The sequence below is a fragment of the Malaclemys terrapin genome, chromosome 7, assembly GCF_027887155.1.
Source record: "Malaclemys terrapin pileata isolate rMalTer1 chromosome 7, rMalTer1.hap1, whole genome shotgun sequence".
Lineage (NCBI taxonomy): Eukaryota > Metazoa > Chordata > Testudines > Emydidae > Malaclemys > Malaclemys terrapin.
The window spans coordinates 85,387,944-85,413,473 of NC_071511.1; the positions used below are offsets into that span (position 1 = coordinate 85,387,944).

The 25,530-nt window shown below is 47.8% G+C and overlaps 1 protein-coding gene across 2 annotated transcripts in view; it reads right to left on the minus strand.

The window, feature by feature from the left end:
- Nucleotides 1-25,530, minus strand: part of CDH23 (cadherin related 23) — a 516,293-nt gene that overhangs the window by 5,367 nt on the left and 485,396 nt on the right. The window contains exons 44-64 of one of the 2 annotated variants that reach the window (XM_054034015.1): nt 24,997-25,122; nt 24,579-24,782; nt 22,747-23,205; nt 21,443-21,559; nt 18,866-19,090; nt 17,995-18,164; nt 17,087-17,224; nt 16,638-16,757; nt 14,919-15,096; nt 13,663-13,874; nt 11,939-12,133; nt 9,545-9,655; nt 8,724-8,853; nt 6,212-6,475; nt 5,354-5,515; nt 4,525-4,781; nt 3,075-3,172; nt 2,239-2,359; nt 1,419-1,498; nt 802-842; nt 300-360 (exon numbers count right to left, since the gene is read on the minus strand). In XM_054034015.1, coding sequence (XP_053889990.1) covers nt 300-360; nt 802-842; nt 1,419-1,498; nt 2,239-2,359; nt 3,075-3,172; nt 4,525-4,781; nt 5,354-5,515; nt 6,212-6,475; nt 8,724-8,853; nt 9,545-9,655; nt 11,939-12,133; nt 13,663-13,874; nt 14,919-15,096; nt 16,638-16,757; nt 17,087-17,224; nt 17,995-18,164; nt 18,866-19,090; nt 21,443-21,559; nt 22,747-23,205; nt 24,579-24,782; nt 24,997-25,122 — 3,469 coding nt within the window. Of the gene's footprint in view, nt 1-299; nt 361-801; nt 843-1,418; nt 1,499-2,238; nt 2,360-3,074; nt 3,173-4,524; nt 4,782-5,353; nt 5,516-6,211; nt 6,476-8,723; nt 8,854-9,544; nt 9,656-11,938; nt 12,134-13,662; nt 13,875-14,918; nt 15,097-16,637; nt 16,758-17,086; nt 17,225-17,994; nt 18,165-18,865; nt 19,091-21,442; nt 21,560-22,746; nt 23,206-24,578; nt 24,783-24,996; nt 25,123-25,530 lie in introns of those variants that run through there. The other variant, XM_054034014.1, reaches the window with a different exon arrangement.

The following is a 25,530-nucleotide window of genomic DNA, read 5'->3' on the forward strand; positions in this document are numbered from 1 at the left end:
GTCTGCCGTTCATCAGTAGGTGCCACAAGTCTGCACTGCTTAGGTGCTGGATTAATACGAAGGGTGACTTGCAAGAGAGGTCCAGGTCTAAGTAATGTTATGGTGTCTCCTGATACTACCAGGCTGTGGAATCCTAGCTTTCAGTGGCAAGTGACTACAGAGATGATTTGTGTTGCAGGTGCTAGCAGAAGCCAGTGGTGGTGCTAAAACACTTGTTCTGCCCATGGAATATCAGAGATTCCCCCTGCTGTGTCATGTAGAATGAACTGTGAAAAGCAAAAAAAGTATTGTGAACTCACCCATCAAAGGAATATTTATTTGTGTTTGGCATGTCCATGATGTCCATGAAGCCTCGGTTTCCTGCGGAAGGCAGCAGGTGTAGGTTAAACTGACATTTATATAGGCTAAGTAACAGACAACAGCATGGCTATGGGCACAAATCCACACTTCTATTTGGAGGGAGAGATGGGGAACGGACAGCCCAGCACCCTAGATCTTGAAGGAAACAACTGCAATGCCAATGGGGGAGATATTCTGGGGCTGATAGCTCAAAGCTCTGGCAACTAACAAAATTCTCCCAATGTCATATCTATGCATCTATTACCAATAACGAGGCAAACTCATTTCTAATATATTGCCCACTAGCAGCCCAAAATCTCTTTCAACAGATTCCTGGGTTTCTCCCCACTGCCCAATATCTGTGTTTCACACTATTTCCCCCATATTTATTAGCCTGCATGTCTTTAAGAAGAATCTCATATTGTTATATCAACAAAAAAAACAACAACAACAGTCTCCCACCTGTTGAGCCGGCCACGATAGCTTTTAATTTCCTTTTGTGTCTGGGGAAAAAAAGGAAAAAAATTAAGTCAATTGAAGGAAAGACAGACTTAAAGTGAGGAGTGTGAGGAACAATCATGTGAAATGGGACAGTGCTTGCAAATAAGTCATAGGTCACTAGACAGCAAGGACATGGGCTATGGTTTCAGGACATTCTCAAAAACAATCTATTAGCTCAGATGGTGCCTTCTTCTCTTGGCTAGAGTTCTAACATTTGTAGTCTCTTGCTGTAGGTATATTATTCCAGTCACTGCAGAAAGATCCTTTACGTCAGGAGTACTCAAAGGATTGTGCTTCTTGGGTGCTTAGGTAATATTTTCAGCATATGTGAGCTAGAAGCCTGAATTCCATTGAAAGACTAGCTGCATTTAAAATTGGTGCCCATCATTTCACCCTGCAGTACGCAGGATCTTAGATTAGCCATTCTGGTCTATCGTTCCCAGGTTGCATGGGTTACTCATGATGTTCTATCATTTCAGGTTATTGTTGTCATTTACTCTGCTCTATAATATCCAAACAGTTAGGTTTATCCATATACTTGCATTGTCCTGCAGTCCCAGGCGCTTAGGGCTACTCACACTGTTCTGTAGTACCAGTTCATGAGGATGAAGAGCATGGCAGCCAGGAAGAGGAGAATAGCCAAGATGATAATTGCCATCTAGAAAAGATAACAAGTTATTTGTAACAGATGTGAGCACTTTTAAACCTGCAGATGGAGAGCAAACAAGAGGAAACGTTTCCAAGTTTTAGACAAGCCTGGGCCCACAGGAAGAAAGTAGATACTATAGAGAAGGGACAGTCCATCACCTGCTAGTGGATGCAGTAAAGCAGCTGAGGCCTGGTCTACATGGGGGAGGGGAAGGGATCGATCTAAGTTACGCAGTTTCAGCTACACGAATAACATAGCTGAAGTTGATGTACTTAGACCTACTCACCGCGGTGTCTTCACTGCGGTGAGTCGACTGCTGCCGCTCCCCCGTCGACTCTGCCTGCGCCTCTTGCGGCAGTGGAGTACAGGAGTCGACAGGAGAGCGCTCGGGGGTCGATTTATCGCATCTAGACTAGACGTGATAAATCGACTCCCGCTGGATCGATCGCTGCCCGCCAATGCAGACATAGCCTTAGCCTCTAGGTTTAACATGTCCTGCTGTCAACTCATCCCACTCCACTGGGTGACAGTAGATTCCTGGAGAAATAATTCCTTCTGCTACATGTCAGCAGCTGTAAATATCACTTTCCTGTTTTAAAAAAAGGCACTTGGAGGCAATCATGCAAGAGGCACTTTCCTTTAGTGTCACCCAGTGGGTGGGCTGGACAGCCATGCCAAGTGATTCTCAGGGAAGTGAAAGGGTTGATGGCACAGGCAGGTAGGGAATCAAAGATGCCCCTCTCCTTTACCTGCAGCGCTGAGAGGTCATCTGGGGCCCTGGCAGTGATGGCAGGCTGCACGTCCAACACATTGTAATTCCTGAAGAGATTCCGCAGCTGCTCCTTATTCTCATCAATCATCTGGATCACTCTAGGAAGAAAGAAAAGAGAGCGGATGTTTGAACAGGGGCTCCTTTCATTTCCTGACCACCAAAAATACCTTTTAAGAGTTTAGCCCAGGAGATCCTGAACCCTCCTCCAGATAGTCCAGGGCACAATGGCATTGGGAGGCAGAAGTGCACATTGCTTTGGGCAGCTTGGATGGTACCAGAAGCGTCTTTGTAAATGACTTGATCAGCAAGGTCCTGGCTGTGTAGCAAGCTAACCAGATTTCAAGGCTAGCAGATGTTTCTTAAAAATTCAGTATTGGAATGTGATAGCCACTTGTTCTGGTGCTGGCAATAAACTTTGCTGGTGGAGCTAAGGCAGCCGTCAAGAACAGTTGGGGCAAAGTGGGGTATGTACAGGTGTTATTTCATTGTCCTCACTGCTCTGGAGATGGGGACAGGATGCCTAAGTTGGAAACAATGCCGAATAGGACTTCACCTTGTATACACCGACCAGTCAGTCATGATCAGACTTGGGTCCACTAATGCATGTTTAAACACAGTAAGATTTCTTTGGGAGGACAAGCCCATCCACACAGAAAGATGCATTAGACCTAGTGTTACTGGCATCAACCTTCCAGTGCTTTGAAATGAAGCAACTGAGATATAAAACTTCCTTATTGTTTCCAAAAGCATGAATGCCCCTCCTCCTGCTTCCTTCCCTCTCCCATCTATGCATACAGAGAGACAGTAGCTTACCGCTCCACATCCAGAATCCTATTGGTTTCTCTATTCACCACATGGATCAGCAACTCTGTCTGGGCAGAGTTCACACGGCCCTTTTTGTCCACATGGAACTAAGAGAGAGAAAAAAGATGCTCATTGTATAGCCACAGGGAACATGTCACCTTCTAGGGCAGCCACCCCAGGTTCTAGCGCACCAAAGGGCTTTGTGCACGCTATCAGGCCATGCCCATATTGGTTCTTTCATGGCACAGTTTGTCAGGAATTCAGAGATGGGGCTGAAACCCCAGTTCAGAACACATCCCAGAAAAGATCTCACTAATAGGAGACTGTAAGCCAGGGCTTCTTGCGATGCCCCATTAGTCTTTTTAAAGTTTTCATTTTGGGCCCATCTCTGCAATTTGCTCGCCTACTGCTTTGGCCATTCACCTTAGTCAGGAGGTCCTATACCATTAGCCAGCAAACTAAGGCCACTTTGGGTTTGAAATAAATGGCTGAGGCCCTCTTCCTTTATTCAACTGTTATGCCTCCTTTCCTGCTCCACAAAGACATGAACTGCTGTCCCAGAAAGGGCTGCTGTCATTGCCCGTGCATGCAGGGGCAGCACAGACATTTAGGTTGAGGAGGAAGCCAGGAGCTGTTGAGTTCTAATCCCAGATCTTCTACTGACTTCTTGTGTGAGCTTGGACTAGTCACAACCCCTTTGTGTATCAGTTTCTCCATATGTAAAATGGGGACAATATTACTTACCTCCCATATAGCCGTGCTAAGAGACTGAATTAGTCTGTAAGGCACTTTGAAGATGCCCATACTTTATGTAACTGCTAAGAATTATTCATATAATAGACCAGCAGAGAAGTGTGTGTGTGGTGATGGCGATGGTGGGGACTTGGAACCTCTCACATAAGCACTCTCCTCTTTCCAGAACAATGATAAGCTGATATTTTTGTTAGCTCTATCCTGCAGTGTTCCCACTGAGCTGATACATTCTAACAAATCACAATGATCAAGTGTCCCCAGTCTGGCTATATCCCAACATGCTAACCTTCTAACCACAGACATTAGATGTCAGTCAAAAATGCTGCAGAAGACTGGATCCCTCTCTGCTGCCTCTAGAGTTCATGATGGTGGGTGGTGGAGGAACAAGGCACATATTCTGCTCCTGTTTCAGGAGAGACCAGTTAAAAATAAAACAAGGGGGGTTCTTGAACCATCAGTGGTAGATCAATCACTTTGTGGCTGGATTTATGTTGTAAGTCATAAAAATGGCCACAGGGGGTCAAGACCAATGGTCCATCTAGCCCTGTATCCTGTCTTTCGACAGTGGCCAGATTCCTCAGAGTGAATGAACAGAACAGGGCAATTTCAAGTGATCCATCCTCCATCATCTAGTCCCAGATTCTGAGCAGTGTGAGCCATGTTATGGCACATCAGGGTATACGCATAGCCCAGGAGCTGTTATTACCTGCACATCATCCGTGTTGACAATGGCTCCTGTGATGTTGGACAACAGACTGATGAACTCTTCCTCAAATTGCCGCACCTTGTCTGGGATCTCGTTGATGATGATTTTCACCCGCTGGTCATCCCGCAAGATGTAGATTCCGACAACGGCAGTGTCATTATGCCCTGCTAGGTCTGAAGCCATGATGTCCACCACAAAGTAGCCAGGGTTGTAGGCTGTGAAAAGGTCAAAGGTTCGCAGGATCCCATCCAAGTTACCTTTGGGGAGAGCCAATCCCAAGTCAAGAATTAGCCCAATAATTTTAGATGACCATCAGTAAATAAATAGACTCTCAGCTTCCTTTGTGCTTTTTGGGCTGGGTGGGGATTTATCCATATCAGACAACCTGGCCCATAACATCATCTCCAGTGTGAACGTTATTCCTCTCCTTGTGCCTTGAAGGCTGTTGCCTCCTCACGTAAACCCACTCCTACTTCAAATGGCTCCCCAGCAAGGGACTGTTGAAGCCACAGCAGAAGAAATGAGAAAAAGAAAAAGGTGCTCCCTATCTGTGTGATGGACAGCACTGCGTACCCACTCTGAGCAACAGAAACTGCATCAATTTCAGCCACTGCTGTGGGAGGATCACACGTGGGACCAAAGAGATCGGAGATGGGAGGTCTGGCTGTAAACATATGGCACCCTTAAACTTCCCCACTCAGACTAGCTAACTGTCATTTCGGTCCCTGCTTATTGGTGGGAGGGAGGGGAATGAGAACCTATGGATCTCTGTGCTGTTTAGTGAGAACATCTCTGCTTGAGGCTCCTGTGGTGACAAATGGGTACTTACCAATACTGAAGATGCTGGCCACCTCCTCCGAGTCATTGGAGTGCTGCTTGATGTAACGGATTCCCAGGATGTTGTACAAGACCAGGCTATTGTTCCCCACATCGGAGTCCAGTGCCACTACCCTGATCAGCTCTGAACCCACCTTGGCATCTGTCGCAACCCCTTTTGGAGGTGGGGGGCAAGAAAGGAAGAGAAGGAAATGGAGTAGGGTATGTAACACAAATCTCGGGCCACACCCCGGAATGAGGAGGTACTGTAAGGAAGAGTTTCCCCTGAAAATGCCAATTGCCATCGTGGCAAAGAGGGATCCCTCACCCCTGCTGCCCACCAAAATAACCCCTCACCAAGAAGTTTCCTTACCAGTCCTGTAGACAATATGCCCATTTGACCCCTGACCCCGTTCAGTTTGCCTGGCTTTGCCAGTAACCCGCCCAAAGAAGGAGAGAAGCCAGGGCTATTATGGAGCTGCACAGCCAGACTCTTGTGTCAAATAGTCTTCATCAGCAAGTGAACCTCCCTGGGAAGCTTGCAGCTGACAGTATAACTGCCTGCTGCTGTCCAGGGCTTTGCTGGTAGATTGTAATTGGCTGTGCAGTATGGCAGGTTTTGGGAATGGAGCTTAGCTTGGTGGGTTAATCCAGGTCCCCTTCACTATCTCCTTGGAGAAGTTTGGGTTTCTCCCCTTGTACAGTTTTCCTTCCAATAGTCCCCATCCCAGGCCACGGAGATCTCAGCCCTCGCCAGCCCAGGATGCTTAGGACCTGAGCTTGTATCCTGGAATGGCAACCTCTGTTTTTACCCCAGGGAAAACAGTCAACCAACCAGCTGGCCATCTTCTCGTAACACCACCTCTCTTACCTGCCGTGTATTCTGACTTAGAGAATCGGGGAGGCTGATCATTAATATCATCCAGAAAGATCCGGACTTCCTGCAGAGTGGTGTCTGTGCTGGGGTCCAAGGCCTGGATTCTGGCTGCCCTGTGACCTCTAGAAGGTGTCCAGTTCCTGTTACTGGAGGCTTTGACAATGATGGAGTAATAGGGCTCTGTCTCTCGATCCAGGTCTCGTAGCACCTGCAGCTTCCCCTCCTGGCTTAACTTGAAATTGTTCTCCCTGTTACCAGCTAGGAAGGGTAAACGGAATGCAGGTCAGTCTTACCTGTGCCCTAAAACTTCCCTTTTGGATCTGGTACATAGATGAGGAGAACAGATGGGCACAGAAATCCAGTTCAGACCCTAAACCTGGCCTTTCCCTGCCTTTCTCCAGATTGCCCTCCCTTCCCACAGGATTACACTGGGTCCACTCCAGGCAGGCCCAGAAATGGTGTCCAGGTCTCCTTGTCCTCAGAGGAAAACATTTCAAAATAATGTATCTAGTTCCATACATTTACAGATCTTTTACAAACACCCAGTAAGATACATTCCCTGCCCTGACCAGCTCACTGAGTCTGCTCATGAATCCTGATTCTGGTTCTGCTAACGCGAAGGAATCTTGAGCTCTAAAACATCACCAGTTCTTAGGAAATCATATGATATTTTAACACAGTCAGGATATAAATGGAACACTCTGGATCCATTTCTGGATCTCCTAGAATTAGCCCCACTGATGCCATGACAATGGCTCCTCGCGTTCCCCTTACCACACTACCTCACATCCACTGGTAATGTCCCTCTTTGGATAGCCTCTTATGTATGAATAGTCCTCTGCATAAATACCTCTAAACCTGCTAGGAAAAAGCAGATGGGAGGGGTCAACAAGTCCCCCATGGATGCACACATGAAGGCCACACAACTGATATCACAGCTCTCGCCTGGGATGTTCCTGTGTGGCATGGAGGGTGCTGGGTAAGGGCTCACAAGCTGTGCAGGTTTATGTCTCTCTGTGTGTGTGTGTGTGTCTATTCCATGAATGCCAAGCCTATAAAGTAGATGTCTGTCTGTCTCTTTCTCCCACCCAACTTTCCCTGTCCCTTTCTTCTCCTTCCTCCCAGCTGAACTGGCCTTTCAGTTTAATTGTTTCATTTTCTTTAATTCAACTCATGAGCTGAGTTTCTCATCTTATGAAAGAGGTTTAAAAACTATCCCCCAAGAAGTGTGCTCACCAGAATAGGCTGTCACTGTGTGAAACATCACTGAGTTCACGTAAGGTCTGACATCTCCCTACCAAACAGCTGTCAATGTGCGCACGCGCACACACACACACACACACACACACACGCCGGTTGCCTTATTATGGCACCCTGCTACAAGCAACTTTCCTGACATCCCCTTTTTTCAGCTCCCAATTAACCCATGAAACAGCAGAATGGCGTTTCTCTGGCTTAGCGATGCAGCTTCGTACCATATGCCTGGTAAGATGTGTTGGGGTCCTTGATACGGAGTGTCACATTGCCAGATGGAATGTGATACTGTGCCGCTAGCAACCTGCTCTGTGTGACAGCTGCATTTTTCACAGGGTAAGGAGAGCAGGCACTGCCACTACTGCATTTACAGAAGCAATGTTGTGTTCATGCCAGGGCAAAGCAATACCTTATGGATTTTATTTTAGGACCATGGATGCCCTCTGCCTCTGCAATAGCTAAATAACAGTACAGCCCCCATGAAGCAGGAAATGAGGGAGGAGGGGAGTCTGTGGGGCCCATCTGAAGAGATCTAGGTAGAAACCTGGACACACATGCTGCAAGTTTCTAAAGGCAGTGAGTTGACATGATTGCCCAGTCACCTCGATTTTAAGCCATTTTAAGTCACCCCTGGAATAGCAGCAGAGTTGCAAGTTAAGATCCAGGAGTATCTTCAGGGCTGTGTGATGGTCCAAGGGCTAGAATAGCAGCTTTGCTCCCAGCCAAGATTGTGATGCAATAGCAGAGTTTAGGAGTCACAAGGCTGGAATAGCCAGGGGCTGATGAAGGTCAGGATGTAGGTGCTGTGACAGAGAGGTGTTGAGGAAGCTTGCACAGCAGCTGTCATTATACCTGGCTCAAGGTATTGCTCTCTGTCCTGCACCTTCACCAACACTGAGGCCTGGTCTACACTAGAAAATTAGGTCAGTTTAACTATGTCGGTCGGGATGTAAAAAATCCCCACCCCTGAGCAGCCTTGTTAAACCGACCTAAGTCCCCGTGTAGGCAGTGTTGGTCAGCAGAACAATTCTTCCATTGACCTAGCTATCGCCTCTTGGGGAGATGGATTACCTGCGCCGATGGGAGAACCCCTCCCATCGGCATAAGTAGCATCTACACTGAAGTGCTACAGCGGTGCAGCTGTGCCACGGTGGCGTTTTAAGTGTAGACAAGCCCTTAATTCATCCAAAATTAAAGCAGCAGCACAAAACAAACAACCCCACAGAGAAACTGAGAAGGGAAGCAACTCTACCTGCTATGAAGTAATAGACGATAGCATTGGAGCCCTCATCTGCATCCACAGCACCAGTGACATTCCCCACAATGGTACCAGGGCGGGAATGTTCAGGAACAGACAGAGCTTGATACTGAGGTCTACCTCTCTGCCAGCGTGGGCCCAGGGAGAAGAGAAGGAGTGTTACAGGGGAAGGCAGTAGAGTAGTAAGAATAAACAACGATCATGATGTTATAGAGCTCACTCTGACCTCACGGATTGGAGACTTTTTCTCTCTTTGCCTTAAAATGCTAATAATAGACAAATCATAACAAACTTCATTCAAGTAACACCAAGCTCCTCAGTTAATCCCCAGGGACCGCATTACTCATCGCATATACTACACACTGCACCCCCCAGGCACCATAGGGAAGGCTCAGGATTGGCAGCTGGATTAAGATGAGAATTTCTGTTTTTGTGGCTAATGTTCATTTTCACTTAGCACATTAACTGTCTGCTGTCTCACTAACTTCAGCGTGTCCTATGTCGACACACGGCTGGCCTGAGTCAGCTGACTTGGGCTTGCGGGGCTTGGGCTCCGGGGGTGAAAACCGCTGTGTAGATGCTCGGGCTTGGGCTGGAGCCCAAGCTCTGGGACCCTTGGAGGTGGCGGGTATTAGAGCTTGGGCTCCAGCCTGATCCTGAATGTCTACACAGCAATTTTTAGCTCGGCAGCCCGAGCCCAAGTCAGCTGATCCAGGCCAGCCATGGTCTTTTATCCCTGTGTAGACGTACTCGGATAGTCCATATCCCTTCACCTAGAACTGTCCACTGCAAGGGGACAAGATAGCTCTGCTTACAGGTGGTCTCAGAAAGATGGGTTCATTGTCATCAATGTCATCCAGTGCCACCTGGAGAGGCTGCATGGTCTCATACGCAGGCTGGCCCTGGTCACATGCCACGATGATCAGCTGCAGGAGAAACACACACGCAACTTTAGTCACACGCTTGCCTTTTAAGACTTTGCAAAACACTAGCAAATGGGGGGGGCCCTACTGCAAGCCAAGAAGTTAGTATGATGCTGTATGATTGAATATGAACATTTATATCATTGATATTATCACTGTTAGACAATTGCAACAAATCTTGTACAAAGTATGTCATGTAAGGTGTCAATGGAAAAGTTATGGTTCACTAAGTATGATTATCCTGTTTATATGCATGTATCATTTTTGTATCTGAAGTTATGAATATTGGCTATGTAGTGACATCATACACGTGTATTGTATTCCTGGGTAACACCCACCAGGTAAAATTTACATTAAGGCCAGAGAGTAATGTATTGATGGCCCATCAAAGACACTTGGCCCTCACAATGGGCCATAGAAGAACCTCATTCTGCCCAGATAGATCTTCCTGTGGATGCCTCAGCAAGAATTTGAGGAATGGCTACACCCTGTGAATCATCAAGCCCTGTAAGGACATGTGATATGCTCAGGTGACCCTGGACTCCATCTTGAGACAATAAATTTCCAGGCACATGGTAGAGGATATAAAAGATCCCTGAGATATCTCCATTTTGCCCTTTCCTGACCTGATTTTGTGGACTATGGACTTATAACTAAACGGACCATTTTGAAATATGGACTGAGGACCTTCCAATCTTCTGGAAATTACCAGAGAGACTTTACAAGTTAGCAGTTTATTCCATCACTGCTACAAACCTGATGTAAGGACTTTGCAACTATTTGTATGTAAATGATCTGTTAGCCATTATTAACTCTCTTCTTTTAAACCTTTAGTTTTAGTTACTAAAAGGATTGGCATTAGCGTGATTATAGAGTAAGATCTGAGTTATATATTGACCTTTCTATGTGGCTGATCTCTTGGGATTAGAAGGACCCTATATGTGATTAAACTGCTTTTCAGTAACCATCATCATAGAGTCCAGTGTCTGGGTGGTGAGACAAGGGCTGGAATGCCTAAGGACAGGAGCGGTGCCAGGGTTTTTGCTGCCCTAGGTGGCAGTGCTCTTCCTTTGAGCATTCGGCGGCGGGTCCCGGAGTGAGTGAAGGACCCGCTGCCGAATTTCCGCTGAAGACCCGGAGCGGAAGGACCCCCCGCCGCTGAATTTCTGCCGAGGATGGCAAAATGCCGCCCCCCAAATCCTGCCGCCCTAGGCGACCGTCTAGGGTCGCCTAGTGGAAGCGCCGGCCCTGCCTAAGGAGACTGCATCTTTGGCTTCTTGCTAACCAATGTGGTGAGACAGAAGTTCACTTTTGTTACTGGCTTGGTATAACCTAATGATAGAATACCCACCACTTTGGGGTGAGTCTGCCCTATTTCTCAGCACTTTGTCCTGAATTTGGCTTTCTCAGCTGTCACCCACTGAGGCACGGGGACAGCTAGGGACTGAGAAAAAGGTGAAGGCTGATAGAAGAGGTTTTTTCTGGGCTAGGTATAGCAAATGAAAGATAACAGTGACCCTATGTCTTGGAGCAAACGGAGTGGTATCGGAGAACGTATTAATATCATGTTCCCCTCAGCTGCCAGGCTGGTAAATCTTTTGATCCATTTGATAAACTAGGGAGGTTTGTGCTCGGCAGCCTGGGGTAAGCTGTAGACCTAAAATTACTACAAGTTGAAAAACGTACAGCCCCAACATTTAACTCCCCCCCAAAGGCCTGAGTGCGGCATGCGTATCACCCTAAAGGTAGCTGGATTGCAGGTGATTTCTTTGCGGGGGAGTTGCAATGGCACACAGCAGCCCATGACCACAGTTGGACAAGGACAAGGGTTGGGAGGAATACACCAAAGTGTCAAAGAAACAGTTCATCATCAGGACTTGCAGTTTCTAAGTTACTGCTTCCTGCTATTTTTATTATTTGAGAGGTGAGATTTTAATTGTGAAAGTGGGAAATACACAGAGACAGAGCCTAACACAGTGAGATCAACCACTGTGCAGGACTCACCCATACCACTCGGGGGAAGGTTTCCATCCTGACCTGCTAACAACCCCCGCTATCGCAGTCCTGTCTCCACCCACAGATCTGCCAGTGTACCCCTGTCCTTTTCTGCTGCATGACCAGTCCTGAGCCTTCATACAACTCTCCCTCAATCATAATATGTTTCATTCCCTGTGATGCCAGGTCTGAGACAGAGAAGGGCAAACTCGGTAACAGTTTTGTGATATGGACAAACAAGTATGTGGACTAAATCCATGTCCCAGCCACCACTCCTTTTCCCAGACTTACACTGTACACTGCTTGTTTTTCTCGGTCGAGCCTCCTTGCTGTCTGGATGAGTCCACTGCTGGAGTCGATGCTGAAGTACTCCCAGTCTTTATTCCCTGCTCCAGTTTTCAATAAGTTGTACTGTACAGCTCCATTGAGACCCTCATCTTTGTCTGTGGCATAGACTTCATACACATTGGACCGGAGAGGTATTTCCTATTCACACACACAAGCAGAATATCAATCCATGTACAGGGGGAACACACACCAATAAATCTCCCAACTCCCCTCTCTACAGACCATGACAAGAAGAGTGGCCTGTAAACTACTTAATGGGAACTCTGTCCGTTTCTGTAAGCACCCACAAACATTTCAAGAGAGTCCCTGCTATGAACTGTAAGGTGATCCAGGACAAAATGCTGGCTTAAATCACACCAGTAAAATTCATGCACATCTCCACTGTACAGCTGCACTGCTGACAATATCCCTAGCTCTCTTGTCTGTTTGCAATGCTTCTATCTGGTGGCCAAGGCTGCTGTTACAGCTTCAGACATGCAGGAGTATACGGGACAGCTTCCAAAGGAGTCCGGGAACACAAACAAAGGCATCATTTTCTACACCTGAAAAACAGCCTCATTGTCTATCTGGGCTCTGTATGAGCTAAGCAGAGCTTCACGTAGACAAGAAACTGTTTAAAATATCAGTGTTTCAGTCCCCAGATTGAAGACCTCATTTATAAATACACTTGGCACACTCTGATCAGTGGTTTCTTTATTTTGCTTGTCTCCTGAAGTTTCAGTTCTCTAAAGCTACCCTGAGAGTCCCCATTAATTTGCTCTCCTTGAACCCCTCATGAGACCCTGTGATAGGGACAGGTTCTAGCAGGCTACAGTGATATATTTTTCCAATATTTCAAGTAAAGGTCTTTAGAGAAAGGAGGACCTCATTTTTAGGGGAGGTGGAGGCCAACCGCAGATTTGGGTCCTTAACAGTGGAGCCTCTCAAGATGGCTGAGTGGGGATTTCTTCTGACTATAGGATGAAGCCCCTTTGCTTAAGGTGAGTGCGAGCTGTCCACCAGGGGTAAGAATGAAGGGTTTGGCAGTGCTCCTGTGCTTTTGGGTGCTCTTGCATGAGGCCACCCCCACAGCAGTGACTAACAACCTGAGGTAGAGAAAGGCATCCTGGTGTTGACAAATGGGACTTTTCAGTCTCCTCTTTTCCTTAGGCTGGTAGCCATTATCTCCCTCTCTCACTCCTTTGTCTATTGTGCAAAACAGCAACTTTCAAAAGTACAATCCAGGAGTGTCACAGATGCAGATATAGCCACCAATTCTGGGCTAAGGAGGACTGGGCAGGGCTTCCTTAAAAACCTGTGTATGCTGTGCACTGATTAGCCTTTGGGGGTGTTGCTGAGGGAGGTGAGGGGATTATCTCCAATTTTCTTTCCAGTGCCTCATCTGGGCTAGAGAGCTACCTTGGCATCATGCCCAGTGCTAGCCAGACCAGGGAGTGAGATATCTGATCAAAGAGTCAGTCAAAACTAGGACCACAATAGCTAATGGATTGCTCCTTTGGAAATCTGGCTTGTTAAATGACATTACTGTCCAAGTTAGTGGGGACACAGTTGCTTCTCCTGGTTTTGCATCTTCCAGTACAAGCCCCTCTGTTGACATCTTAATGACATAGTGCCAGTAATCACCAGTGCAGACATCTACACCACTGCACCAGGTTAGCAGAGTTTACCTCTTTAATATGCAGGATAGTGCCATTGGGTGGCCGGACAAACACTGGCCGGTTATCATTAATGTCAATGACCTCCACCTGGAGCATGGTGGTTCCCCACAGAGGTGGCCTGCCTTTGTCTGTTGCCACCACTGTCAGGTTGAACCTCTCATAAGACTGCAGGTGTCTTCGGGATGTGATGAGCCCGGAGTTTTTATCAATCTTGAAGGCCTCTGGGGACAGAAGAGACAAATCTATCACTCTGGGCTCTCTGCAGGAAAGACAGTATTATAAATTATTGTATGGTATAAATTAGGAACCAGGCTGGGAGAATGAAGCAGTTTAGCCCGCTAAGGGATTCTGGCAGACAGCTGAATACACCATAGTTCACTGGTTGAAAATCATTGGCTGCAGCACCCTCGGTCATATCAACACACTAAATCTGAATCACTGTTGGCTTCAGGACCCTACAACCATGAGTATATTGTTTACGGAGCACAAACACTTCCCACTGCTATCCCTGTTCCAAGTACATATGCTCTGAAGTGCTGACATCCTAGTGGCATGTTGGAGTTTCAGAGAATCCCTTAAAGCCGCAGAGAGGCTGTGGCTGATCTCACTGAAAGATTTAAAGCTCATAGGTGTTCTCATGTTATTTTCAATTCCTCCTCTATTCCACTTGCAACCCTCTTGATACTGTGGCAAATTGGGGGTGAACTCACAGGTTTCAGAAAAGTGGGGTTTTCCCTCCCTTTGCTATATACATATGCAGGCTTTGACCTTGTACCTACCACCCCCCCAGTGATACTTAATACTCTGGAATTCATGCTCTGTCAGTATCCACCTCAAAAAAACAACCTGCCCTCCACCCTTTCCTGGTTTTTATTTATGTAAGAGGATGTATAGTGGGCCCACTCCAGGAGCAGGAACTCGGGAAACAGTTTACATTTGTGTAACTAGGAAGTCTGGGAAGTGGCAGCCTTGGGTGTGGTGGACAAGAGAGAATCGGCGACTGAGCAAAAGTGGAAAGGTCTGCAGGGCTGCAATGCACGACCTCGAAGGGAACAGAATGTTCTGTGGTGCAGCTGTTGTGTGTGCATATGGCCCCAATGCTAACTTATTAGCATGTGAAATGGGAAAAATGATTTGGTCTTTGTGTCCTCTTAGATCTCCCCAATTTTAACTCTGTGTTTCTGTATTTTCCATATCTCTCTGGAAACATCCTTTGTGCCTCTCCCACCCCCTAAATGCCTAGTTTTGCTAGTGGGGCTGCATACCCACTCCAGGACCCTCGATGCTGTAGGTCACCACTCCATTGTCACCCTCATCGAGGTCCGTGGCTGTCATGGTGATCACAGACGTCCCCGCTGGCTCATTTTCATACATACTGGTGCTGAACTGTCGCTTGGCAAACTGGGGCCTGAAGTCATTGATGTCCAGAACCGTAATCAACACCTTAAGTGAAAGCAAACTGGTCATGTGGATAAAGGCACATAAAGGGGCAGAGAACCTGCAGTGACCCTATCAGACAATAATATCTCCTCTTCCATAATACTTTTATCCCCCTTCTTGCTGTCTATTTAATTTTGTTAAACAAAATGCTGACTGACTCCAGCAATAACAATGGCCGTTGCCATGTCTCCAAGCACCACTAGGAACAATGATTACAGCAGCCCACACCTAGCAGGAAGGAAAATAGTTGCTTCAACAGAAGCTGCCTGCTAGTTACCAGACAGCCCAGCCCCTCATCAGGGGCTTCTCCCCAAGCTGAGAGGCAGCCTCTCTACTCACACTAAGGAAAACTGTGCTTTTGCAATGGTGTAGGGGGCACGACAGACTTCTCCAGTGATGGGTCAGGTGGTGAATTATTGCTCAGAGACAACCAGGAGAGATAATTTTACTAGTTAATAGAAAAGCAGGGGGCCTTGGCAGAAGTCCCTGCCCAGAAAACTTGAAACCCATTGCTCCTTACAGGCCCTTCAGAAACTGCCTTGTCCCTATAACCAGCTGAAACTGCTGCACATATAACTGCTTCGCAGGCAGTTATGTCAGCAGGAGAGGGTAGAGGAGCTAGCTCCAGATATTGTGGCCAGTGCTCTGGCACTGGCGTGAAAGGGCAGAGCTGAGAGCTCAGAGCCGCTGAGTTTCTTTTCTACCATGCCTGACTTCCAAGAAGCTGCAGCCTGTAGCATGGTCAGCAGTCTCTTCCATGATCCAAGGTCAGGACTTAGAGAGAGTCTGTGCAGTGACTCTAGGCAGCTTTGGCTGTATTCAGTTCTGGGAGCTAGAGATCCTGAGAGAACTACAGGGTCTGTCTGTGTCCAGGGTCTGACTGTGTCAAAAAAAAACCCCCTCTTTATATTCATTACAGCCGAGATCTGTATCTTACTACACGCACTACATAGCCCAGAGGGATCTGCACTCTGCATGCTCCTATCTCTTGGCTACACTGTAACTTCTGGGGTTGTTTAAAATAAAGACTGCAGTAAACTTGCAAAGTCATATTGCTAGAGAGTAGATGTGATATGATCACAGCTGCATCCATTTATCACAACTGCACTGCTGGGCTTGTCTGGACACTGACATGCAACCACTTCAAATGCTACATTGTCCCCTTACAGTATAACATACCAATGACTCTGCCCCAAGGTAACACCAAGAGATCCCATCTTGAACTGCTGGCACTTTCTTGTGGGCGCTTCCTCTTTTATACTGTTTTTTTTCCCCTCGGGCTTCTGTGCTATTTCCCTTATTCACTTGCTCTCTGATTTTTCTTTTGCAACTTCCTTCTTGGACTCATATGCTCTCTCTCTCGCTCGCTCTCTCTTTCTCTCTCTTACACACACACACACACACACTTTGCTGCTCTCTTTTCCCATATTCTGTACTCTGCAAAGGCCTTTCTACAGTCCCAAGAATGCACACAAACCCATGGAGCTTTACACCTATGGCATAAAGATGCATCTTAAACCCATCCCAGTGTTGTGGTGCGGTACCTGCACAGAGTTCTCTCGACGGTTACTAGAAATGTCCCCAGGGTTGTCCCTTGCTACAGCAGTCAGCGTGTAGTGATCCTTCTTCTCTCGGTCCAGGGCTGACAGGACATAGATATCACCCTGCAATACACAGACCTTCAGAAAGCGAGTGGCTGTTTGCATGCCATATCTGTGGTAAGTTGACTGCTGGTTAATACCAGGTGATTAGTTTAACAGAAATAGGAGAAGGACAGAAGGGAGGGGGAGAATCCCCTTCTTCAGGCTTGACTCCTCTTCCCTAAAAGGGGAGGGGGGCTTTAAGAGTTCCTCCTCCCCCCAGTTTCCCACGATATATAATGAGATTTTGACCCCAGAGGGCATTCTGTCAGCAGCAGTCCCCTCCCATTTAAAGTGCTCCTGTCCCATATCCCTGTTGTTAGTGCAGTACAGCTCCATTCTTCACCTCTTACCGTGTTGGGGTTTATCCCAAACTTGCCCTCTCCATCTCCCAGGTTGTACTGGATGAGGGCAAAGCGCCCGGAGTCCGCATCAGTGGCCCTGACCCTCAGGATGACCGTACCCAGTGGGACATCCTCAAAGACTGGTTTCTGCAAGTGCAGAAAGAAGAGGAGAGTGAGGGCAGGTGAGTTAGGGTTTGACCCACCCACACACCACTAAAACCAGCAAAGCATTCAGAAAAATCAGTGTGTTTGAAGGATGAGTGAATGGCCTCTGTTCTTTTTATGCAGGGGAGGTACTGCTCTGGGGCTTGAGGGTGGGGTCTAAAACGCTCTCCGAATTTTAACCACCAGATTCTGCAAATTTTAAGCTTTCATTTAAAATTTTAAGCTTTCATTTAAATGCTATGAACATTCAACCCTTCTGTATGGGAACAAACCCCCCAAAACTGAACTCAATGCAGCACCTATTAATCCTGAGTCTGCAGAGAGAGAGCCTGAAATAATGGCCCTGAGATAGGTGGGAAATGAAATACACACCTCACTAGGTGCTCACTCTGGAACCTAATGATGACAAGGTAAATATCAACATTATTATCTACTTCACTTCTTAGCATTTTAGCAGAAGCATACAGTTAACATTCTGCCAATTGAATCTTAGCTAAACATTCAGGGTCTGATTGTCATTTGCACAAAGACCCCTTAAGAAGTGTCTAATCAGCAGCTTTGCCCTTGGTTTTATTAGTGTTTTGCTCTCCTCTGTGTATGGTTCTCATGGGATTTTAACTAGCAAGCACGGTGTAGTACACAATATTTTGGCCTGCAAACATCCAGCCTGCCACAATGGCCAGGTATGTGCCCCTCCCACCCTGTCAGCCCCCAGCAACATACACACATTCTGACTGTTAAATCCCATTCACCTGGTAAGACGTCTGGCTGAAGATGGGATTATTGTCATTGATATCCACTATCTGGAGATACACCGGGATCTCAGCTGATCTCCGAGGAGAGCCATTGTCTGAGGCCCGGACAGTGAAATTCAGCCATTGCACCTCTTCATAGTCCACCGTGCTATTTGCAATAACCTTCCCTAGAGAGAGCAGACTCTGAAATGAAAACCCCTCCGAGCCCTTTCACCGCTGGCCTGGCCATACAAGACCACGAAAGCTTATGCTCCCAATACTTTTGTTAGTCTTAAAGGTGCCACAGGACCCTCTGTTACTTTTTACAGATTCAGACTAACACGGCTACCTCTCTGATACTTGAGGCCGATAACTGTCATCTCATTTCTATAATGTCCATTATGGAGGGAGGGAGAGGACGTTCCCATAGTTCTACATATACATGGATCATAAAAACTCATAGGATGGGTTCCACTGCTTGAGACAATCACTTCCTCACCATCACTGGTGGGATCAGGGTCAACAAGGCTGACCAAGACTCTCTGAGCAGAGCCAATGTGGGGGCCGGGGGTGGGGGAGAACAGGGAGAGTTGGTCTAAGAATGTGCTAGCTGTTCAATGCTGGTGCTGACAGCTGTAAGGAGACAGCCTTGGTGATTAGTGTCATGCCTTCAGTGATCTCTTGGCATGTGAAATAAGGAACCATTCAATGTGAGTAAGAACGGCTGTGATCTGGTCCTCTGTGAAATGGGCTGTGTCAGAATTGTAAAAAGGTCACCGACAGATTAGTATTCACCTCAGCATCTGCATTCATCCCCTCCCTGCTGTCCCTTTGATAAGATTTAGAGGCTCACAAGTGAGAAGAGGGACTCTTAAATTCCCCCACCTACCTGCTGAGAGGTCTTCAAGTCGGGCATACCCTTCAGGTGAAAGGTTCAGCAACTCATAGCTGATCTGTCCATTGGCACCTTTGTCTGGGTCCACCGCAGACAAGGAAATCAGGGTGGTCCCCGGCGTTGCTCCTTCCACGATCCTCTCAGTGAAATAGGTGGCCCCAAATGGACGGAATCGGGGAGTGTTGTCATTGACGTCCAGCACGTTCACTGTCAGCTTAGCTGCGAGGGCAGGGGAGGCAGAGATGGGGGGTGAGAGTAGATGGATGGGGACCAGATGAAAAAGAGACAGGATGAAAGAGAAGCAAGTGGAGAATGGGAGAGAGAAAAAGAAAGGAGGGAAGATAAGTAAGAGGTGTCTCAGATCCTCAGCTGATGGAATTATGCAGCTCCACTATAGTCAACGGAGCTCAGTTGATTTGAGGACCTGGCCAGAAAGTTTCAGTTTAATATTCATTCCTTCATGGAGAGCTCCGGGCTTTTGCAGGAGCTGTTCTACCCACAGCCTGAAGCCCTCGCTTTGCCTGTTTTTGATGCCTAGCTCATTACTGGGAGAAGGGAAGCCAAGTTCCACCAGCTGCTTCCAGAAATAAGATGGGCCTGACTTATTCAAAGACCCTACAGCAGACTTGAAAAATTCTAGTCATTCACATGCCACAGGGCAAGTAATTTTCTCTGATAGGAAAGTAAAAGAGGAGTAGTTTTTCCATCACCATGATCCTGGTAAAGGCACTTGGGCCTGGGCTGGTAAACTCTTGTAAGAATTTTGCAATGCTGCCATCACTGACAGCTTTCTCAAAGAGCTGCTGTTAGACAGAACAATGGAGGCTTCCCAGGCCCACTGACAGCAATTCCAGGCCCCAGGGCAGAACAGTCAATGGGCCCCCAAGCACACATAAGCAGTGCCCGCGCGGATGTGGTCCGCCTGATATTTTAGCGGTGCTGCGCCTGTGTTGGCTGGTGCCCAGCGAGCTGCTGGCTGCGCTGTTTTTTCCCAGTGAGCTGCCGGTACGGCCAGGGTTTCCACATGCCCATCTGGTAAGGTTGCCAACTGTCTAATTGTGAAAACCCAAAGATTCTACCCCGCCCCTGCCCTGAGGCCACTCCCCTGTTCTGCCACTTCTCCAAGGCCCCGCCGCTGCTCACTCCATCCCCCCTCCCTCTGTTGCTCGCTCTCCCCCACCCTCATTCACTTTCACCAGGCTGGGGCAGGGGGTTAGGGTGTGGGAGGGGGTGAGGGGTCGGGCTCTGGGAAGGAGTTTGGGTGCAGGGAACGAGCTCTGGGATGGGATGCGAGAGGGGGTGCAGGGTGCAGGCTCTAGGCTGGGGTGCAGAAGGTGGTCAGAGGGTTGGCGCTTACCTCAGGTGGTTCCGAAAGTGACTGGCACACCCCTCTAGTAGCAGCTCCTAGGTGGGAGGGCCAGAGGGTCTCTGCACGTCACTGCCTGCAGGTACCGCCCCTGCAGCTCCCATTGGCCACAGTTTCTGGTCAATGGGAGCTGCAGAGTCAGCGCTCGGGGCGTGTGCAGTATGCAGAGACCCCCACCAGGGGCTGCAGGGACGTGCTGTGCTGGCCACTTCTGGGAGAGGTGCAGCGCATGGGTGGGCAGGAAGCCTGCCTTAATCCCACTGCGCTGTCGGCGGTGGCTAGGAGCCCCCGGGCCTTTTTAAATCGTCCAGCCCCCTTGGCAATTGCCCCCTTTGCCGCCCCCCTGTTGGTGAGCCTGAGTCTTACTACCCAACAGGTAGTAGGTCATTAAGGCATCCAAGAACTCAGGACCAGTGACCTCAGTAATGGGCGTTACAAGGTGTGGTACCTTATTTATACAAAATTAAATACCAGTTCAGTCGTACTCAAAATCTAAGAAAGCCATGGTTAAGGCAGTGCTAGAATGGGGTGGGATAGCCAGCCTGATCAATTATAAGCATGTATCTTACCAATAGCAGACCTCCCAGCAGCCTGTAGAAATAGAGACGCAATGAAGCATACCCTCGGATCACAATATACCCTTCCGGCTAACAGCACTTTGCTCATAGTCACAAAACACCTACTGCTGTTATAGCACATGTGAGCTTTCTTTCAGCATGGGGCCTGCAATATAGCAGGGGGCTGTTTTGTTAGTGAAAAAATAGATTACAAAAATAAACCCATGGGGATCAGCAGGAGGAATAATGCAGCTATAATATGGAGGAAGCATCCTCTGCTATTCCAGGTTTTGGTCCCTCAATCCTGCTGTCCATCAGATCATCTCCCTCATGCAGCATTCATTGCTTTTCTAGTTCTGGGTCCCCGCTTTGCCCTGGCCTGCACACCCACTTTTACTCTATTCCTGGGATCTCCTTTAGCAGAGGCTGCAATCATGCCAAACTGCAGCATGGTTTGATAATGTGGAAATACAACCATTGGGGGCCGTGCCTGAGAATCCATCACTTCCTTCTAGCATAACCACCAACAGGGTTTGAAGCTAGGTCCTTAGCCAAAAAATGCCAATGCCGAACTGATCTGCGGCCCAGCCCGACTCTCACACTGGAGTGTGAGCTGGCTGGGCTTGTCTGCAGCAGGAGTTCTCTTACCATTTGGCACGCTGATGGAACGGTCAATGACATCGCTGGCATTATCATGGACAGAGATGGTGACTTCATACGTGGCCACTAGCTCCCTGTTTAGGGAGGACTTAACCTTCACAGCTCCTGCAAAGCAGAAAAGGAAAGAAAACCACCACTTACATAGATAGTAAACTCTGCAGCGGCCCTGCCGGATTCCTCTAGGCAGAGGGGCACAGAGCACCAACCCCAGGAAGCCTTCTATTACCCCACAAGCCTCTCTGCCCCTGTGTGGTGGCCTCCTGCCTTTCCCTATGTCATTTATAAATTAAAAGGAAAAAAGTCAACAGGCAAAAATCCAGCTCTCTGCTAAAAGCACCCCCACACCACCCTGCCTCAGGATGGAGCTAAGTAGACATCAGTCTGTTTTAGCAACTGGTGCGTTTGTGCTGGGGACAGGAAGTGAATTCTGAACTTTGAGGCCAGATCTTCAGCTGGTGTCAATTGTGTAGCTCCACTGAAGCCATCAGAGTGACACTGCTTCACACTGATGGGGATCTAGCCCTTTATTTCACTCAAAGCCCTCGTCATGGCCATGAGGGTGAGACGTGCAGGTCTCTTCTGCCTTTTTTATGAGTCAGCTTTCCACACCTGAGTCAGTCCTGTTGTTCCATAGCACAAGGCCCTGCGTCACAAAGAGACCGGAGGCGTGCGATCTGGGACTGCGGTCTCACCGGCAAGTGAGACGTCCCTTACACCCACCGCTCTACACACTAAAACATGGCAAGCAAGAGATCACTTACCCGAAAGATTCCCCCCACCCACCAGCAAGACACTGCTGAGGGGGTGTCTGTGTTCAGTTTGCGAAGGCTAAACAACAGTCAGCTGCATATGTCAGGGCTGCTCCCTCACAGCGTGAGACAGCCAAGCACCCAGGCAGTGATGAGAGTGATCATGGTTATGACTGAGATGGAAGGGAGACAATGGATGAAGCGGACAGAGGACTGACTGAGATTGACACACAAACAGAGAGCTCAAACCTGCCAGGCTGGGAGCCATAAGGAAAAGAAAAGGCTTAGTTAGTTAGTTAGTTGGCAGTGCAGTGCTGTCAAAGTGCAGCTGAGAGAGAGGACAAGGAGAGTGAGAAAGACTTAAGAGAAAGGAAGAAAAAGGCAGAGAAGGGTGGCAAGAGCAAGAAAGGGCTAAGGAAAGACAAAAAGAGAGAGAAAACATGAGGGGGGGAGGGGGGAGAGAGAGAGCAGACGGGGATGGGAAGAAGTAGAAGGGGGAAGAGAGAGGCACAGCCATACAAACAGTTTCTCTTGTTCTTGTACCTGTTTTAAAATCCACGGCAAATGCTCCTTGCTGGCCCAGCACTAGAGCATTGGTGTCATCCTTGGCCAGAATCTCAATGATGTAATATTCTAGCCGGGGGTTGAGATCTCTGTCTATTGCTGTGACCTCAGCAATGATGGTGCCAGGCACTGCTGACTCAAGCACGCTGACCGTCTGGATCGGGTTGATGAATTCCGGCCGATAATCATTGACGTCATCAACAAGGATGTTGACGGTGGCGGTGCCAGAGAGAGGGGGCATGCCTCGATCCACAGCCATCACTGTCAGTCTGTAGGTGTCCCTTTCTTCCCTATCTATGGTGATGTTGGCCACTCGGATTATTCCGGAGTTGGCATTGATCAGGAACTTATCCTGAGCTCCACCCTCGATCCGGTAGCTCAACTGCTGGTTGAGGCCGCTGTCTGCATCTGTAGCCATTACCTGAAGGACAGAAAAACCTGGGGGGGAGGAAACCCATACTCTGACATTTGAGGCTTTTTCATTCCCCTAGGTCATTTTCAGCAAGTGAACCGCCAGGTTGGAACAGTCCAGTGATTCATCTAGTCCACCATCCTCTCGCTGTGAGTGGCCAATGCTGGAGGCTGCAAATGAAGCTCTAGTACCTCTATAACTAGACTAACTGTGTAACGCTTTACCATATAGGGAAATTTCCTCCTCCCTAAGCTATGCCCTAAGCATGAGGAGTGATAGCCCTTGCAAGCACACAGATAAAAACCAAGGGACAGCTGCAAAGCAAAGCAAATAAAGGCATAGATAAAATCAAACTGGTGTCTGGCTTATTCATCAGGTGTCAGAGGAAAGTGCAGAGGGGAAATCCCAGTTTGCTGGTGTAATACAAACAAGAGAAAAACCTGGACAACTTTGTAAAGATGATTGGCAAATTCTCCTTACTGGGTCCGACCCATGATATTGAGAGAAAATTGAGCAGCATACATGTTTGTAAAAAGAACAGGAATACTTGTGTCACCTTAGAGACTAACAAATTTATTTGAGCATAAGCTTTCGTGGGCTACAGCCCACTTCATCAGATGCACAGAATGGAACATACAGTAAGAAGATATATATACATACAGAGAACATGAAAAGGTGGAAGTTGTATCTTCTTACTATATGTTCCATTCTATGCATCTGATGAAGTGGGCTGTAGCCCATGAAAGCTTATGCTCAAATAAATTTGTTAGACTCTAAGGTGCCACAAGTACTCCTGTTCTTTTTGCGGATACAGACTAACACGGCTGCTACTCTGATACATGTATGTAAACATTTGACATGCAGTACCAGAACTATCTGTACAAATCCACATTAGTCAGATGGCAACAGGAACATCATGTTCTCGGTGTCACTGGAAGTATGGAGAAGTGCCCTACTGTGCATAACCCCATTATGCCAATGGTGACATCAGTGGTCTGCAGTATGCAATCAGACTGTGCACAATGCAAACACATCACACCTACATTATGAAATGAGGAAACATGCAACCCTTGAAAAAAATAAAATTGAGCTTCACTCTGGTAGGTCAGCTCCTTGATGGAGTTGAAGTCTTGTAGCCCATGATTATTACTATGGACAGAAGAGACTTTCTCCCCTCACCTGTAAGCTGTTATGCTACTGGCGGGGCACTGCTAACATAGCCCACAAGTCCCCAAACTCCCTTTATGCAAAATCCCTTCACCCTCACAGGCTGAAACTCTGAATCCTCCCAGCCCTGATATCTTCTGTCCTTTTGATGTCCCCACAGCTGGTTTCTCCATCCCAGTCCCTATCTCCATCTCTGTCCCATTTCCTTCCCACACAGTGGTATCAGTCTGACCTGGGGGGCTGTTTTCCTGCAGTTGCACTGTCACCACCGCTGGGTTAAACGATGGCCTGTTGTCATTATCATCCAGTATGGTCACAGTGAGCCTAGCAGTGCTGTTCAGCTTGCCAACATCCTCTGCCACCAGTGTGAGCTCAAGGCGTGGGTTCAGGAAAGCTTCCCTGTCAATCACTCTGCCAGGTTTTACCAAAATGACACCTGGAGGATAGTAAAAGTCAGCCAGGAAAAAAACAACCACCAAGAGGCAACTTCAAGAGAGGGTGCAGACTGGACTCAGGTGTAATCCAACAACTCTCACACGCTAGAAACATCTGTGCCTTGGAACTGACAATGCTACCCAGTAGCTCTATATTTCAGACAGAGCCTGTTTTGACAGGGCACCTTATAACCAGGGTGCACGTGGCTAGCTTACCTGTTCTGTTGTTGACAATGAAGAGGTCCGTTGGCATCCCCAGCAGCTGGTACCTCACCAGTGCATTGATGCCCTGATCATTGTCCAAAGCTAGAACTGGACCATTGAGCACTGTGATGGGAGTTCCTGAATCAAACAAGAAGTGTTAGCAACTGGTGGCGAGCCCCTCATGGACACCTCCTCTCTCCCCCCCGCCCCCAGTGACTTGTGACTGATAGCAACAAATGAATGAGGCAAACAGAGTGAGGCGACATGAGACAGTGAAATAATGGCTGTTGCAGCCTTGGCAGACTGACTCAAGAAGCCCGTAGGGAGAAGTCTAACACCCTGCTAAAAACAAACAAACAAAGCCATCAGACCCTTTGAACCGACCACGGTGATTTGAAAGGTGCTTCCCAGCATGCTTTGCAGCAGGGTCTTGTTTACTTGATTTGTCCCTGAACTCATCCTAATATACATGTCTGTGTGTGAGCATGTGTGGCAGGGACATGGATTGGGGCTTGTTGGAGTTTGCTAGCTATTTTGGATGCATGT